The 18680-nt window shown below is 46.3% G+C and overlaps 2 protein-coding genes across 3 annotated transcripts in view; one reads left to right on the forward strand and one right to left on the reverse strand.

Moving 5' to 3' along the window:
* znf292b (zinc finger protein 292b) overlaps positions 1–8941 on the reverse strand; it is a 144741-nt gene extending 135800 nt beyond the window's left edge. The window contains exon 1 of the mRNA XM_078405134.1: positions 8768–8941. Coding sequence (XP_078261260.1) covers positions 8768–8941 — 174 coding nt within the window. The remainder of the gene's footprint in view (positions 1–8767) is intronic.
* A 233-nt stretch (positions 8942–9174) lies between these two features.
* cga (glycoprotein hormones, alpha polypeptide) overlaps positions 9175–18680 on the forward strand; it is a 44238-nt gene continuing 34732 nt past the window's right edge. The window contains exon 1 of one of the 2 annotated variants that reach the window (XM_078405140.1): positions 9175–9278. The gene's annotated coding sequence lies outside the window, so the exon portion shown is untranslated. The remainder of the gene's footprint in view (positions 9279–18680) is intronic. The other variant, XM_078405139.1, reaches the window with a different exon arrangement.

Below are 18680 nucleotides of genomic sequence, written 5' to 3' on the forward strand. Positions count from 1 at the left end.
ACACACTGTAAATTCCACATGGGCCTACAGTACTGTCACATCCACTGCCCACAATCATTGCCAAACCCAGCTGTTACCATGCACTTACAATGTTCACATTTTGAAAGGTAATCTTGTTGGTTGAGGCAATGCAGTAGAGGCTTGGCATGGTGCTGAGGTTCCTTGGAATGTAAATAAGACCCAGCCAAACAAGAAAGAACTCCACCCCTAAAGCTCCTGGATTTTTTTTACAGCAAAGCCACATGTGCGGCTTTGCCACCTGCCAAAAGTGTCAATGTTTAAGAGTTTATAATTTATTCAAAAATATCTGTATTTTTTAAACTAGAAAATCAATCTGAAAACAATTAAAATCTAAACAAAATTGCAACATAATTTCTTCTTCACAAATCACCACTATAAATAAAGAGATTGCCTGAAAGTTCAGACTTCCACAGTCAAGCACGCACTAATTCGCCAGCACATAAAATGCTTAATTTCCACATGGAACTGCTAGCCAAATCCAGCCAAATCCAAGTAGATATTTTGCATGAAACACACTAATGTTTCATGACATCATTACATTATCCAACAGAGAAGGAAGATTCCTTCATCACCCACCATATAACTGCTTTCTGCTAAACAAAAATTGATTGAGTTTGAAAACAACCCACATTCAATCTGGGACTTTCTTACAACACTAAATTAGAAAATGAGGCCCCATATTCTTGGTCCCGTTGCAAAATCTGAATACAAATGAAATGCTATTTGTTCAGAGTGTTACATGCCTCAGTTATAAAATTAACTAATCAATTGGTTAGAATTTACAAAGCTGTTCAGTTTAAAAGGTGCTCAACTGTAAAAACATTTCAATAGAGAGGTCTAGATACATGATATAATTACGTTTTCCACCAAGTCACAAACCAGAATCCAGTTCCATTAGCTACCAGGCAAAGGAGGTTAAGAAATAATTTGCCCAACAGAAATACCTTATTTTATATTGGCATTCCACCCTAAAGCAAAGCATCAATTTACTTACTTTCTTATACTATTTGGGAAGTCAACTAGTTCAAGATACTAATAACAAATAGACAGCCTACTTGATCAAGAACCAATGAAGTGCCACTCATCATATAGTGTTGGTTACTTTGCAACTATAGAGAAATGTACAGACTAGCATAAAGGAAGGGGGAAATTGTCCCCAAAAAAATCCAAAACGATTCTCATTTGTTTTACCTGTATATGCAGATTCTTAAATATTGTTGGGAACCATTGGCCCAAACATAAAGCTAAGAACTGAAGCAAATTTAAAGGAGGATAGGCAATCAGCACTGGCTGGAAGGAACAATGAGGGAAAAACTCCTCAACTGCAACTCTATCCTTCATACGAGTACCTCTCACTTTATCCCACAGGAAATCCATCCTCGCTGTGATCCCCAACCAACAAGTCTAGATGACAAGATAACATGAATTTAAACATGCTGTACATCGACGAGATCAAACGCAGATTTGGTGACCATTTCACTGAACACTTGCACTGTGTCCACCGAGGCCTTCAGGATCTCCTAGTTACCATCCATTTCAACTCCCCTTCCTATTCTGTGTCTGTCCTGAGCCTCTGCCAGCAGAGGAACAGCACTGTATATTTCGCTTGGGCAGCTTACAACTTAGCAATATAGACATTGAATTCTCTAATTTTAAGTAACTCCTACTAACACTCCTCTCTTGCCCTGTTCCTCCATCCTAGTACATCGGCGAGATCAGTCTGAAGAAGGGTCTCGACCCGAAACGTCACCCATTCCTTCTCTCCTGAGATGCTGCCTGACCTGCTGAGTTACTCCAGCATTTTGTGAATAAATACCTTCGATTTGTACCAGCATCTGCAGTTATTTTCTTACATAACCAGTTCCACAGTTCACCACATTGTATCCCACTTTAGATCATACCTTCCCTAGTCAACAATGGGCCTACCAGGGCGCTCCACCCTGCCTATGGTCATTTGTTGACAGCCCTGATTGGTCCTCATCTTTTCTCTCCTTCATCTCTTCACCCCCACCCCTACTTTCAGTGTGAAAACAGGTTCCGACCCAAAACGTCCCCTATCCTTTTTCTCCAGACATGCTTCTGACCCACTGAGTTACTGCAGCACTTTGTGTCTATTTATGGTTTTCACCATGCCATGTCGGGAAATATAGCAAGCAACCACAACCACTGTACATGACCATTTTGACCTCACTCAAGCCAATCATGTGGAACTATAAAGCATTCAAATTTGGTCATCCACAGAAATTGATGAGTTCTTGCATTTTATGTCTGTTCACAATGCAAGCTATAATCATAATCAATGGGTCTATAACAAATCCAGACTCTATGCAGACCATCATCAACAAGGGTGCAACACATTATTTAAATCTATTTTAAACGTTATTAATCCAATAAGTGTCAAATTTGTCTGTGTTTGCGGAAAACAGTCTGCAGTTAAAATGAAAACATTTGATAACAATGTCAATATCACAATATACACATTTTCTACATCACTTTACTAGGTGTGAAACTGTATATTTCAGGCTCGAGAGACTGCAGCCATTTTATGATGGTTTTGTTTTAATAAGCGAGTTCTGTATCTCAACTGAGTATGCGCTGGTCATAGGTCGCAGGGGCTAAACTCTCACCGGCTGATCTGCTGCGTGTATATAGACCTGCATTTCATCTGTATTTTCGTAGAATTAAGAAAATACTGCTTTAAGAAATATCAATTAGGTGTATTTATGGTTAATTTGTGCGACTAAGATGATTTTGTAGGTTTTATTGCTTTATTGCTTTATGTTTCGGTGAGTGAGCGAGATCGTTACAATTTTCTTTTGCATTGTAACTTGTACCGGAGCTGCTCCTCAAGCGGGAATATGTCACACTTCCCAAACCATGAGTTATTCTTGGTTTTCCTGATTGTCGGCGATGCAAAAGAAAAACAAACGTTTGAGTGAATGAATTGCTGCTTTGTGCGGGCGGTGGCTACGGTCCGGAATGTCAATGGTTGACCACTGTAAACTTGCTGCTGTTCGTGCAGCGATTAGACCGCTGCAGAGGTCAGCATCCAGCGGAGCAGTTTGTCTGATCAAACCCTCCCTATAATATCACCCGGTAGACACAAAATGCTGGAGTAACTTACCGGGACAGGCAGGCACCCTTCCTGTAGGGTCTCGACCTGAAATGTCAGCCATTCCTTTTCTCCAGAGATGATGCCTGTCCCGGTAAGTTACTCCAGCATTTTGTGTCTACCGGGTGATATTATAGGGAGGGTTTAATCAGACAATCCGCTCCACTGGATGCTCACCTCTGCAACTGTCTAATCGCTGCACGAACAGCAAAAGAAAATCGTAACGATCTCGCTCACTCGCCGAAGCATAAAGCAATAAAACCTACAAAATCATCGTAGTCTTGTACAAATTAACCATAAATACACCCGATTAATATTTTTTAAAGCAGTATTTTCTTAACTCCACGAAGCAAAACTGGAAAATACGAATGAAACGCAGGTCTGTATACACACAGATCAGCCAGCGAGAATGTTTAGCCCGAGACCTATGCTCAGTCGAGATACCGAACTTGCTTATTCTTAGCCTTAAAGATTGGCCACATTTGTTCTACATGAAAGACCTGTTTCAAGTGCAACAACCATTGCATGTAGTAAATGAATTACCACTACCATTTAAAAGATAAAAGCTGGTCACATTATCTGTATTAAAAACTATCTATCCCTGAGAGGATTACTAATAAAGGTAAATGTACATGCCATTAATCTCTGCAAGGATGGAGGAAACTACATTTGGTGTATAGCCATACAAATGCATCCATGATTAATTTGATAGAGGGCAAATTAAGTTTGAGGATAAGCAAATGCTTACACAAATATCCAGCAAATTCCAAGACAGCATATCATCTGCACTGATGATATCTTCAACCAAAACAGCATAGCTAAAGAAATTGAAACATTTAGAAAGTAAAACTCCTTCCAGTTATTTATAATATGGGAAATAACATTTTATGGAAAACCAAACAAATCACAGAACCCTGTTGATGTACAAAAATAGCGCATCATAAACTAAACTGATGGCAGGAAAACAATCCTGAATAATACTCTCCAAAACAAAAGCAAACCCATAGCTCTGCTTTCAGATTGTGCAATAAATTGCTTACTCATATAAATGTTTAATGTTTCCTTTTACCACTGAAACCGATTCAATCATTGGGAAGTAAATACAACAGAATAAAATTAAAATAATCACTTTACATTTGACGGGAAGACAGCATCACGACCTTTTGTTGCAACGACTGAATATATCAAATGCCATTGAGCATCTAAAGATTTTTAATGATAGCTTGAGGGCTTGGTTCCACAATTCTATTTAAAAAAAAGTAGATCTTTGATTATATCGGCCAAAATTCCGACATTTTTTCATTACAAAGGATTTTCTTCCTGTTTTGGAGATTTTATTTTTCATTCCTTACTTTGCCTCAAAGCCTACAAGTAACCTGACCATCTTCACGATTGGCACTATAATGTAGTTGCGTCGGATCATACAATACATTATAGCCTGAACAAAACTGCGGCACAGCCAAAGCAAAAAAGAATCTTATCACTCTTCGTACATCAAATGTTGGCAGATTGCTTTTTGTCTCATAAATAAAATCTGTTTGAACAACAAAGTAAATAAGAAAAATGATGGCACCAGCTGTCACACCTATACGCAAGGGAATATGGAAATCAAAAATGCACTTAAGCCATTTGTTAGATGGCTGTAATTTATCAAATAGTTCCGCAAGGAAAATTATCCATTGATCAACTGATTACATGTTTCGACCAGAAGTGCTCTAAAAATAACCCAAGGTTTGAATAATAAAACATGTACAAATCATCAGACACTTCTTTGTACAAATCATTTAAAAAATCATTATCTCTCAAGGACAAGATTAACATTCTGCACAATCACAAATTATGTTTCATTACACGTTATTTACATTGCGTAAATAAACTTTTACAAAAGTTAAGTACCTGCACAACAGCTGGCTAGCCACTACTCTGCACTCTCATATTGATAGGCAATGTAGTATGGCTGTACCACTTTAAAAAGCTCTATCCTGTGCTCAATATAAATATTTTTTCACGTTTTGCATTGGTGAACATCCGTCCTGGTTACCCCTCAAGCAGCTACATTGGGCATACCATGTTGTTTACATGCTGGATGCATACTACAACAATATGTTCTGGCAGCAGATTACCAGATGAACAGAGTAAAGGGTTTGAATCTGTGCTCAAACATTCAACATTCCCACCAATTCTTGTGAAGTCCTGGATAGTAAAAGCTTTTTTAGGTATGTGAAGAGGAAAAAAATAGTCAAGGGAAACGTGGGTCCCTTGAAGACAGAAGCAGGGGAATTTATTATGGGGAACAAGGAAATGGCAGACGAGTTGAACCGGTACTTTGGATCTGTCTTCACTAAGGAAGATACAAACAATCTCCCAGATGTTCTAGTGGCCAGAGATCCTGGTGTGACAGAGGAACTGAAGGAAATCCACATTAGGCAGGAAATGGTGTTGGGTAGACTGATGGGACTGAAGGCTGATAAATCCCCCGGGCCTGATGGTCTGCATCCCAGGGAACTTAAGGAGGTGGCTCTAGAAATTGTGGACGTATTGGTGATCATTTTCCAATGTTCTATAGATTCAGGATCAGTTCCTGTGGATTGGAGGGTAGCTAATGTCATCCCACTTTTTAAGAAAGGAGGGAGAGAGAAAACAGGAAATTATAGACCAGTTAGTCTGACATCAGTGGTGGGGAAGATGCTGGAGTCAATTATAAAAGACAAAATTGTGGAGCATTTGGATAGCAGTAACAAGATCGTTCCGAGTCAGCATGGATTTACGAAGAGGAAATCATGCTTGACTAATCTTCTGGAATGTTTTGAGGATGTAACTAGGAAAATTGACAGGGGAGAGCTGGTGGATGTGGTGTACCTCGACTTTCAGAAAGCTTTCGACAAGGTCCCACATAGGAGATTAGTGGGCAAAATTAGAGCACATGGTATTGGGGGTAGGGTACTGACATGGATAGAAAATTGGTTGACAGACAGAAAGCAAAGAGTGGGGATAAATGGGTCGCTTTCAGAATGGCAGGCAGTAACTAGTGGGGTACCGATAGGCTCGGTGCAGGGATCGCAGCTATTTACAATATACATTAATGACTTGGATGAAGGGATTAAAAGTACCATTAGCAAATTTGCAGATGATACAAAGCTGGGTGGTAGTGTGAACTGTGAGGTTATGAGGTTGCAGTGTGACTTGGACAGGGTGTGCGAGTGGGCGGATGCATGGCAGATGCAGTTTAATGTGGATGTGTGAGGTTATCCACTTTGGTGGCAAGAATAGGAAGGCAGATTATTATCTGAATGGTGTCAAGTTAGGAAAAGGGGACGTACAACGAGATCTGGGTGTCCTAGTGCATCAGTCACTGAAAGGAAGCATGCAGGTACAGCAGGCAGTGAAGAAAGCCAATGGAATGTTGGACTTCATAACAAGAGGAGTTGAGTATAGGAGCAAAGAGGTCCTTCTGCAGTTGTACAGGGCCCTAGTGAGACCACACCTGGAGTACTGTGTGCAGTTTTGGTCTCCAAATTTGAGGAAGGATATTCTTGTTATTGAGGGCGTGCAGCGTAGGTTTACTAGGTTAATTCCCAGAATGGCGGGACTGTCGTATGTTGAAAGACTGGAGCGGCTAGGCTTGTATACACTGGAATGTAGGATGAGAGGGGATCTTATCGAAACATAAAAGATTATTAAGGGGTTGGACACTTTAGAGGCAGGAAACATGTTCCCAATGTTGGGGAAGTCCAGAACCAAGGGCCACATTTTAAGAATAAGGGGTAGAGAGGTAGGCCATTTAGAACGGAGACGAGGAAAAACTTTTTCTGTCAGAGTTGTAAATCTGTGGAATTCACTGCCTCAGAAGGCAGTGGAGGCCAATTCTCTGAATGCATTCAAGAGAGAGCTAGATAGAGCTCTTAAGGATAGTGGAGTCAGGGGGTATGGGAAGAAGGCAGGAATGGGGTACTGATTGAGAATGATCAGCCATGATCACATTGAATGGCGGTGTTCGCTCGAAGGGCCGAATGGCCTACTCCTGCACCTATTGTCTAAAGTCATGGAGAAAAAGCACCCAGCGCTGTATTGAGAATTCAAGTCCATGCAACAAGTGCACTTGAAACCTGGTGCAAATAGTGGGAACTCACTATCTCACAAACGACCCATCCAGCTATCCTGTCATACACCCATTGTGTATCTGAGGGGGGGGGAAGAGGAGAAGAGTCTGTCTATTCCACTTTGGCCTCATCAGCTGTCCCAGAACCCACAAAGCCAAAGTGGAAATAAGTCATTCTCAAGAGACCGTGTAAGACAATGACAACAAACTCAGCCCAATGTTCACTGCAAAGCACACTGACTAAACTAAAAATGTAAATGCACCATCACAAGGAGAAAGTGAAATAAAAACAGAAAAAGCAAAAAAAAACACTCTAGATCACTCAACAATCGTGGAGCGTAAAGAGTTAATGTTTCAGGTCAATGATCCTTCTTCAGAATTGACAGCAGTCTTGGAGCGTAGTTGACCTGAAACTTAAACTCGGTAGACACAAAATGCTGGAGTAACTCAGTGGGACAGGCAGCTTCTCTGAAGCGAAGGTGACGTTTCGGGTCGAGACCCTTCTTCAGACCCGAAACTTCACCTATTCCTTCTCTCCCAGAGATGCTGCCTGCCCCGCTGAGTTACTCCAGTATTTTGTGTCTATCTTCGATTTAAGCCAACATCTGCAGTTCTTTCCTGCACTTAACTCGGTATCTATTCTCTTTCTTTATAGATGTTGCCTCTCAGCATTTTTCGATTTAAAAAAAAAATCAGATTTCCAACATTTGCAATTATTTTTGTATTCCCATTAAAACTTAGGTGGTATTAAATCAATGTCTTTATCTGTTCGGTTATCTGGTCATTTTAACTCCCTAAAGTACGGACTTCCCAAGGCCTCAAGATGCGACTTCCACTCGGAAAATGCAGAAGTGACTCGAGATTAAACTTAAACTTTACTCTCTCCAAAACTTGGGCTATTGAACCACAAGACAGCCCATACAAGCCGGAACAACCTAAAGCATCCAAAGCTTGTTTCAGATTTCCAAACAAGTCAGAAGGGGGGGGGAAGAGATCGATTTTTCAATGTTACCGAGAAACCCAAGATCATTTTTCTTTTGTCACATTTTGCACGGTGATGTTTCAAAAAACACACGCTGGAGAGAAGTGGGGACAAGTCGTGGGGGGTGGTGGAGATGTGGGGACGCCTTGGGACCCCAGCTCATAGTCAGCTGTAGCTTGATGTCGAGCGCCAATCCCTGCCCCTGCCCCCACCCCCCTCCTCCCCCCTCTATTTACCATCTCCGGCTCGCTGCCGCCTTCCTTTATTATTAAGAGATTGCGCAGTCAACACATGCCGGCGCCACAAAATATTTTTTTCGGAAGGGAAGAATGAAAGGAAAAAACAGAAAGCTCGGATTCCGGGGGAGGCCTCGGGTGGATAAAAATAATAAACCCGCGATCCGCCGCAATTAACAAAGAGCGCGGCGATGGCTCGAGCCGTTAACCCACCGCCACCGCACATATTTATACAGCAGGAGGGAGGCTCCGCTAATTAAAGGCACCAAGGCCCTCCTCCCCACCCTCCCTCCCTCCCGCCCGCCCCAGCCATTCACCTGGCAGAAGCGCTGGCAGTAATCCCCGGACGACTGCACGGACACGCCGAGCTCCCGCAGCTCGTTGCCCAACTGCCGCAGGTTGCCCATCAGCTTCCTCACGTCCGCCTCAACCTCGGCGCCCGCCATCTTTCCGCTGTGCTCATGCCCGGAACGCGCCCTCCCCCATCCCATCCCCACCCCCCCTACCCTCCCTCCTCCAGGCCTACTACTACTACCACCACCACTACTACTACTACCAACCCCCTACCCCCCCCCCCTCCCTCCCAACCCTCTCTTTCCCCCCCCTCCCACCCTCGGCACCGCGCGTCACGTGAGGCGGCGTAACGCGGGCGGCGGTGGCGCCGCTCTGATTGGCTCGGAGCTCGCGCGACTGCGAGGTGCCGCCAAAAAAGGGGGCGGAGTCACGTGAGGGGGCGGGCGAGCGCGGGCTCGGCCGTTGGGCACGTGGCCGCTCGAGGACCTTCACCGCGACTTCATTCCCTGGCCTGGGTCGGACCGGGAGGAATATGTAAGTGCTGTCACTGGAATTGGACAGCAAACCATCGCAACGTGTTGGAAATGGCCCAGCGTTGTACTTTTATTCCCTCTCTCCAGAGATGCTACCTGACCCGCTGAGTTACTCCAGCATTTTGTGTCTATCTTCGGTGACGGTGTAAACCAGCATCTGCAGTTCCTTGCGACACATGCACCGCTGAAGAGAATGTGGCATCATGATCACAAAACATTTTGCTCACGCTCACATTTGATTCGAGAAGATATGGGTCTGAAAATGTGACCACCAAGTTTCAAGAATAGCTTGTGTAGGAAGGAACTGCAGATACTGTTTTCACTAATATTGATATCTCGCATTGATTTCTCTGATTTCAAGTAAACCTTGCATTCTCTCTGCCCACCCTAGTCGACCTGCTAGTTTCAATAGACAATAGGTGCAGGAATAGGCCATTCGGCCCTTCGAGCCAGCACACCATTCAATGTGATCATGGCTGATCATTCTCAATCAGTACCCCGTTCCTGCCTTCTCCCCATACCCCGTGACTCCGCTATCCTTAAGAGCTCTAGCTCTCTTGAACGCATTCAGAGAATTGGCCTCCACTGCCTTCTGAGGCAGTGAATTCCACAGATTTACAACTCTCTGACTGAAAAAGTTTTTCCTCGTCTCCGTTCTAACTGGCCTGCCCCTTATTCTTAAACTGGCCCCTGGTTCTGGACTCCCCCAACATTAGGAACATGTTTCCTGCCTCTAACGTGTCCAACCCCTTAATAATCTTATATGTTTCGATAAGATCCCCTCTCATCCTTCTAAATTCCAGTGTATACAAGCCTAGCCGCTCCAGTCTTTCAACATACGACAGTCCCGCCATTCCGGGAATTAATCTAGTAAACCTACGCTGCACGCCCTCAATAGCAAGAATATCCTTCCTCAAATTTGGAGACCAAAACTACACACGGTACTCCAGGTGCGGTCTTACTAGGGCCCCATACAACTGCAGAAGGACCTCTTTGCTCCTATACTCAACTCCCCTTGTTATGAGGAGTTCATATCCTGTATGTCAGTGTTCATATCCCCTTGTTATCACTTCCTCCACAGCCAACAATGAACCATTGTGACTCCTTGACCATTGGTGCTGGCTGTTTTGTTTTGTACCTTTTCATACCACTAATATCCTTCTCCCTTGACTCTCAGTCTGAAACGATCTTGACCTGAAACGCCACCTATTTTTCTCCAGAAATTCTGCCTGAACCACTAATTTACCACAGCATTTTGTGCCTTCAAGAGTAGCTTCTTCCCAACAACCAAACATAGAATCTAGGGACTGCTGGTTTACAAAAAAAGGCACAAGTGCATCACCCATCATGTTCTCCAGAAATGCTGCCTGACAGTTATTCAAGCACTTTGTGTCTTCCCAACAACCATCAGGCTCTTGAACACAATACTATGCAACACAAATGGCACAGTCAGTAGAGCAACTGCCTCGCAGTACCAGAGACTCGGGTTAGGTCCTAATTCTGGGTGCTGTCTGTGTGTAGTTTGCATGTCCTTCTGGGACCTCATGGGTTTTCTCTGGGTGGTCCAGTTTCCTCCCACATCCCATAGACATGTAGGTTTGTAGGTTAATTGGCCTCCGTAAATTGCCACGTGTGTCGGGCTTGGATGAGAAAGTGGGATCACATGGAGCTAGTGAGAAAGGGTGACTGTTGGTTGGCATGGACTTGGTGGGCCAAAGAGCCTGTATCTTTAAATTAAATAAATCTCTGAAGTATGGACTGTCTTTGTACAAAGGACTTTGGGATTTTGTGCACTAGTATTGGGATTATTAATCTATAGAATTTGTGTTTATTATATCTTATCACATATTATCAGTGTTTCCTGGCCTATTATGCTGCTGCAAGTGAGAATTTCATTGTTTTGTTGTCAGTACATATGAAAATTAAACAATCTTGACTTAAACTGAAGGTGTTGGTGAAATACTCAGCTGGTCAGGTAGTAACTGTGGGGAGAGAGCCAAGGTTGATGGTCTTTCATTGGAAGGTGGTGTGAGCTGCGTCTTGCACATCGACCCTACATGCAGAGGTGAGAAATAATTCCTGAGAAAAGATTACTTGAAATAGATATAGTTGTACAGCAGTGAAACAGGCTCTTTAGTCTAACTCATCCATGTTAACCATGGGGCCTTCCTGAGCAATTCTCACCTTCCCACGTATCCCATCAAACCTTTCCTATTAATGTACCTGTCCAAATTATTTTAAATGTGTCATTGTACAGAATTCCTGAGCAATTCTCACCTTCCCACTTTCTCTGGCAGCTCACCCATATATCCACCACCCACTGTGTGCAAAAGTTGTCCTTTAGGTCTTCAATCTCAGTTCTCTAGTTCTTGATTTCTCTACCCTGAGAAAAAGACTGTCATTGTTCACTTCATCCATGCCTTATGAATTTGTATCCCTCTATATAATGATTCTGTAGTTCAGGGTTTCCAATCAAGATTTAACAAAAAAGGACACAAACGGCTGCAGTAACTCAACCGGTCAGGCAGCATCTCTGGAGAACATGGATAACTGACGTTTTGGGTCGGGACGGGTCTCGACCCGAAACGTCATCTATCCTTTTCCTCCAGAGATGCTGCCTGACCCGCTGAGTTACTCCAGCACTTTGTGTCTATCTTTAGTATAAACCAGCATCTGCAGTACTTTGTCACATGTACCAATTAAAGTACAGTGAAATTCGAATTACCATACAGCTATACTAAAAAAAAGCAATAAGACACACAACTACATAAAAGTTAACATAAACATCCACCACAGCGGATTCCCCACGTTCCTCAATGTGATGAAAGGCAATAAAGTCCAAACCGCTTCCTCTTTTATTCTCCCACGGTCGGGGCGATCGAAGCCTCCGTGTCGGGGCAATCGAAGCTCCCGCATCAGGGCAATCAAAGCTCCTGCAGATTGGAGCTCCTGAAGTCAGTCTCCAAACCAGAGACCGCGAGCTCTACGATGTTAAAGTCTGCAGGCTCCCGCGGTTGGAGCCCCAAAGTCGAACCCCGACAGGGATCGCGAGCTGCATGTTAAGTCCGCAGGCTCCTGCGGTAGGGTTAGGGAGCTCTCGAAGTCGGTCTCCAGCAAAGGCTGCCAACTCCTCGATGTTAGGCTGCAGTGTGGAGGGAGATACGATACGGAAAAGAATCGCATCTCCGTCGAGGTAAGAGATTTGAAAAGGTTTCTCCCAACTCCCCCCCCACCCCCACATAAAACAAGCTAAATAACACAAAATGCATTCATTTAACACATACAAACAAACAACAAAGAAGGAAGGGACAGACAGATTGTTGGTGACATTTGTATTTTAAAATGTAAGTAACTAAGGTTTTGCCTTCCTTCACTGTACAACTACAATTGCCATTTTGGCTACTTAGACCTAAAATAGACACAAAACGCTGGAGTAACTCAGCGGGTCAGGCAGCATCGCTGGAAAAAAATAATAGGTAACGTTTCGGGTCAGAACTCTTCATCAGTCTGAAGAAGGGTTCCGACCCGAAACTTTACCTATTTTTCACCAGAGATGCTGCCTGACCTGCTGATTTACTCCAGCATTTTGTGTCTATCATTGGTATAAACCAACATCAGAATAACAAATGTAACTGTAAGGCAGTTCCTTCCTATATGGTTTATAGACCTGCCTGGATTTCCTTCCGAAAATATGGCCACCATATATTAAGCCCTGTAAGCATTTTTATTGGCATTATATTGAAGTTTTTTTATTATCAAAAAATACTTTATTCAAGAAATAAATATATACAAAACATATTCCTTCCAACATCCAACATTCTCAGAGGCGATACATACATTCAATACATACATTCAATACCCCAATTAAATAAAATTTCCCCCACTCTTGCCACTCATGTGGCCCACTGGCGTGGAATATCTTCCCTTATATTGAGGGGCGCCTCCCCACACCCTGCCCCCCATGTCCAGCAGTGGAAGGACCCTAGACTGCGGTCCTCCCCCACAGAGCCTTGGCGATGGCTGCACCAAGCTTCAGTGCGTCCCTCAGCACGTACTCCTGCAGTCTGCTGTGGGCCAGTCGGCAACATTCCCGACGGACATCTCGCTCCGTTGGGAGGTCAACAAAGCTCGGGCAGACCAAAGAGCGTCTTTCACCGAGTTGACCTTCCAGAAGCACTCGATGTCAGTCTGTGAATGCGTCCCTGGGAACAGTCCGTAAATCACAGAGTCCTCTGTGACGGTGCTGTTCGGAATAAATCGTGACAGGGACCCTTGCAAACCTCTCCAGACTCTCTTTGCAAATCCACACTCTGCGAAGAGATGGGCAACCGTCTCCTCTCCATAGCACCGTCCCGAGGGCAGCGTGTGCTGGTGGTGAGGTTCCGGTGGTGCAGGAAGGATCTGACTGGGAGTGCTCCCTTCACCGCCAGCCAACCCGGTCTTGGTGCTTGTTGGTGAGTTTTGGCGATGAGGCATTTTGCCAGACAAGCTGGGCAGTCTGCTCTGGAAACCACGCCATAGGATCCATGGAGTCATTTCCCTGCAGGCCGTTCTGTGCTGACCACTGCCCGATGGATTTGTGGTCAAAGGTGTTGGTCCGGAAGAACCTTTCCACGAACGACGGTGCAGCAATGTCCAGCTGAATGATACATTACGTGGCAACTGCGCCAGGCCCATCCTTCGCAACACCGGGGGCAGGTAGAACCTCTCAGCAGGTAGTGACACTTGGTGCCCACGTGCCTTGGCGCTACGCTCCGCCTGATGCAGCCACACACGAAGGTGGCCATCAGGATGAGGGCGACGTTGGTCACACTTTTACCCCCTTGGTCTGCCGACTTGTGCATTGTGGCCCGTCGCACCCAGTCCATCCTCGACCCCCAGTTGAAGCGGAAGGCGGCCCGGTTGATCCCTGTGGCGTAGGAGGGAGGGACAGGCCACACTTGCGCCGTACAGCAGCCCCGAGAGCACCTCACACCTGATGACCAGATTTTTCCCCGTGATAGAGAGGGAGCGCTGCTTCCACAGCTCCAGTTTCTTCCCCACCCTGGCTATCCGCTCCGGCCAATTCTTGTCATACGCCTCAGTCTCCCCAAACCAGACCCCCAGCACCTTCAAGAATTCCGGCTTGATGGGGAAGGGGATGGAAGATCGGTCGGGCCAGTTGCCAAAGAGCATGGCTTCGCTCTTCCTGCGGTTTACCCTGGCTCCCGTGGCTGACTCAAACTGGTCGCAGACGCTAATTAATCAGCGGACCGACCCTGGATCCGAGCAGAAGACGGCGACATCGTCCATGTACAATGAGGTTTTGACCTGAGTGCCCCCACTGCCTGGAAAATGTCACTCCTCTTGTGCTCAGGTCCTTCCTGATGGACTCGGCAAAGGGTTCAATACAACAGACGAACAAGACAGGGGAGAGAGGACAACCCTACCTGACTTCAGACCTGACGGGGAAGCTGTCTGATTCCCACCCATTAATTTGAACTGCACCACAGATATCGGTGGAGAGCAGTTGGATCCAATTCCTGATTCCTTCCCCAAAGCCCATTTTGGAGAGCACGTCCCTCATGTACGTGTGCGATATCCTGTTGAAGGCCTTCTCTTGGTCCATGCGGACCAGGCAGGCATCGACCCATCTGTCCCGCACGGCAGCAATGGTATCTCTCAGCAGCGCCAGGCTGTCTGAGATTTTCCTGCCAAGTACAGCACAGGTTTGGTCCGGGTGGATCACCTGTCCCAGAGCAGATTTGACCCAGTTGGCGATGGCCGTAGACAGGATCTTGTAATCTACATTCAATGTGATGGGTCTCCAATTCCTTATATCACTCATCTCCCCCTTCTGCTTGAAGATTAGGGTGATGCTGCCCTTCCTCATAGAGTCTGACATGCTGCCAGCTAGAAGCATGTCATTGTACTATTCCAGCAGGTCCAGGCCCACCCAGTCCCACAGAGCCGAATACAACTCCAGTTTAAATTCCATTTGGAATATTTTGGTGGACCAAGAACCAAGAACTTGGTCGGTAAGCTATCGCTTCCAGGAGTTTTACTCGAGTCAAAGGAACAGATGGAGCCAGTCAATTCCTCCAGGGTCAGTGGTTGGTCCAGACTCTCCCGCTTGCTGTCCTCCAAGACCTCCGTGATAGAGGACAGGAAGTTCTAGGAGGCGGTGCCGTCTGTGGCCTTTCTGTCATACAAATCCTTATAAAAGGATCTGCAGATCCTCAGCATGTCTGCTGCAAGGATGTTACCGAGCCGTCCTCCTTAAAGCTGTTGATCACAGAGCTCCCCCCTGTGAACCTTATGGAAGAAGAAGCGTGAGCACGTCTCAGCCTGCTCCACGTGGCAGACCCTGGACCGGAAGATGACCTTGGAGGATTCGGAGGTAAAGAGCCGAGCTTGCCAGCCCTTCAACTCTCTAAGATGCTCCCTCACATCCACCCCTCTCGAGTGTTGAAGGAGCAGTTGCTGCAAATCTGTCTGCAGTTGACACAATTCCCTCTTACTCTGTCTTGCTCTCTGAACCCCTTTGGAGATGATGAACTTACGTAGTCCCTCTTTAGCTCCTCAATGTTCTCTGGGGTCAACGGCTTCACATTTAACTTCCACGTCCCTCTGCCTGCTTTCCGGCCCTCCTGTAGGTGACAGGAAGCCTGAAGGAGGCAGTGGTCAGAGAACACCGGCGTGAGGTCGGTGTGTCTGACCGTGACAGCCTTCGACGTGAAGAGGATGTCTATCCGGGATCGGGCTGAACCGTCCGATCTTGAAATACGGCTGGGACCCACCTGCAGGGTCGCTGAATACATCACGCAGCTTTGCGTCTTTGACCGTCTCCATCAGGAGCTTGAGGCTGTCCAGTCTGTGGTCTGCGGTGGGAGCTGCTGGAAAACAGCCAGCCGCTCACTCTGCACGGATGAGGCGTACACATTAAACAACCGGAGCGGAGAGCCATGGTACATTACATCCATAACCAGGAGACGCCCCTCAACCACCTCCGTGACCTCAGTGATGGCGAAGCTCCCTCCCCGCAGCAAGATCCCCAGACTGGAAGCGCGACAGTCATTGCCCCCCGACCATACCAACAGTCCTTGGGGCCTCCATCACGACCACCTCCGATAACAGCGGATGTGTGGCAGCCCGCACTCCTGCAGAAAAGTCACGTCTGCCTTCTTCACACTGCGCATGTTTAGAGATGCCAGTTTTAGCTCCATTATCCAGTAGAGTCACTGACCGTCATTCTGTCCCATCATGTCCACCGCTTTGGTGAATTGCAGCACCATTTCGTAGCTCAGGTACTGGGTGCTGGCTTCCTCAGGGAGGGGGGTGTTCTCTGGCGTAGCTGGAGTTGTTGGAGGAGCCCTCCTTGTTCCACCCTCTTCTGGGCGCACCTCCCCCTTCCGTCTCTTGTAGCTGGGGTACGGTGGCGGATTTCTTGCTCCCGGTCTCCTGGAGCTGGGGCCCATTGGCCGCTGCACTGCTCCCGGTCTCCTGGAGCTGGGGCCCGTTGGCCGCTGCACTGCTCCCGGTCTCCTGGATCTGGAGCCCATTGGCCGCTGCACTGCTCCCGGTCTCCTGGAGCTGGGGCCCGTTGGCCGCTGCACTGCTCCCGGTCTCCTGGAGCTGGGGGACAACAAGCGTGTCCTTTCCCTTTCTGTTCTCCTCCCCCGTTTTCTTCCTCTGCCTCCGTTGTCAGGTCCTCGATGTCGCCACATCCTCCGACGAGGAGAGATTGCTGGTGTCAGTCTGGGAGAGGACTCTTTTCTTGGGATTGCCCTTTCCCTCCAGCCTTGGATCTTTGGACAGAGTCCTCTGGTGTTTCTTCCTTTTCTCTACCACCCATGCCTCCTTCTGTTCCCCCTCTTCCATCGACTCTCTCTCCTGGATAGGGAGCTGGGGGTCGCTGTCCAGCGGTTGGGGGCTCGAGGTGTTCGGGCTGCCATCACTCCTGTTCTCCTTTTCTGTTGAGGTCTTGGCAGTGGTGGGAGGCGTCTCAACCACCCTCTTATCACCTGTGCGTAGGTGCAGGCTCTTTTAGGGCAGGCCCTGAAGAGGTGGCCTGCCTCCCCGCACAGGTTGCAGCTCTTGCTCTCCTTACAGTCCTTCGTCTGGTGGCCTTCCAGCTTGTAGTTCTTGCAGCCAACGGCCTTGCATTCAGCCGCCACGTGTTCAGGTTTGTTGCATTTCCTGCACACCCTGAGTTGCCCCGTGTAGGACATGTCTTGCAGCATCTTCTGCCATCCCGCCGGGTACTTGAAGGTAACGTCAAAGTAGTCGTTACCCGGGAAGTCCTGGAGGCAGTAAATGTCCTCAACCTGGAACTTGCAGGCCTCCAGTAGGACCTTCTTGATGATGAGGTCCCGTGAGAAGGGAGTCCCCTCACTGAGGTCCTTCACCGACACTCGCAGGGTATTGCGGATACCCTGTCCTCCTGCTCCACTTGCTGCCGCCATCCCGCCTGGATAAGGGTGTTAGGTTGGTTACCCAACCAGCATAGATCCATGCCTAAACCAGACTCCTGGTCACCGACGTGACCTCCAATTCAATCCGTCCGTGATCCGCGATCCTCGTCCACAATCCTCGTCCTCGACCCAACAAAGCTCAGATACAGATACTGCTCTGATAAGAACTGGCTGCTGTTAGCGGATCATTAACACTTGATCTTAGCCAAAAAGCTACTCACTGGACCAACATCTACCTCTTTAAAAAAATCTCTATTAGCTGGACATCCCCACATTTACCTCTTTTTTAAAAATGCTGAGATATAATTATTTTCTATCAGCTTGCTTTTTAGAACCATTTACGTCTGAGGCTACAGTGGGTTATAGTTCAAATGCAAATTTGGGCAAAGGGTTAGCAAATGAAATTTAATACCAACAGGTGTGAAGTATAATGCATTTAGGGAAGTCAAATAAAGGTAGGATATCTACAGTAAATCGTAGGGTGCTAAAAATATTGATGAAAAGAGATATCATAGTTCCCTAAAAATGGTAACACTTTGAGAAAGAATATTGAAGAAGGCAGTTCTGCAACTGGTCTAACCTGGAACAGATTCACTGAGCAATAATGAGAAGTCGGATGCTGGAGAGTAGATGGATTGAGAGTTTAAGGACTACTCAGAAGTCAGAATTTAAATTTGTGTGAGAGCCCCTTGGAACTCATTCATATCATTAATGCTCACCATTCTGAAATAGCTGTCCATCACTGCAGAAGGAGATACATTTCATGGGTGAAATAAGTTAAGAGAGGGCATGGGAGAGAACCAAGAAAGTTGTAAGTTCAAATTTATTGCATATGGGGAATAATAATCCAGCCAAGTAAGAGAGGAAAGCAAGTGATCAGATAGTTTCATTCCTCCCATGTTGTGAGAGGTGAAAGTGAAGGAGACAAATAAAAGGGATTTAACCAGAAT

The sequence above is a fragment of the Rhinoraja longicauda genome, chromosome 9 (genome assembly GCF_053455715.1).
Source record: "Rhinoraja longicauda isolate Sanriku21f chromosome 9, sRhiLon1.1, whole genome shotgun sequence".
Classification (NCBI taxonomy): domain Eukaryota; kingdom Metazoa; phylum Chordata; class Chondrichthyes; order Rajiformes; family Arhynchobatidae; genus Rhinoraja; species Rhinoraja longicauda.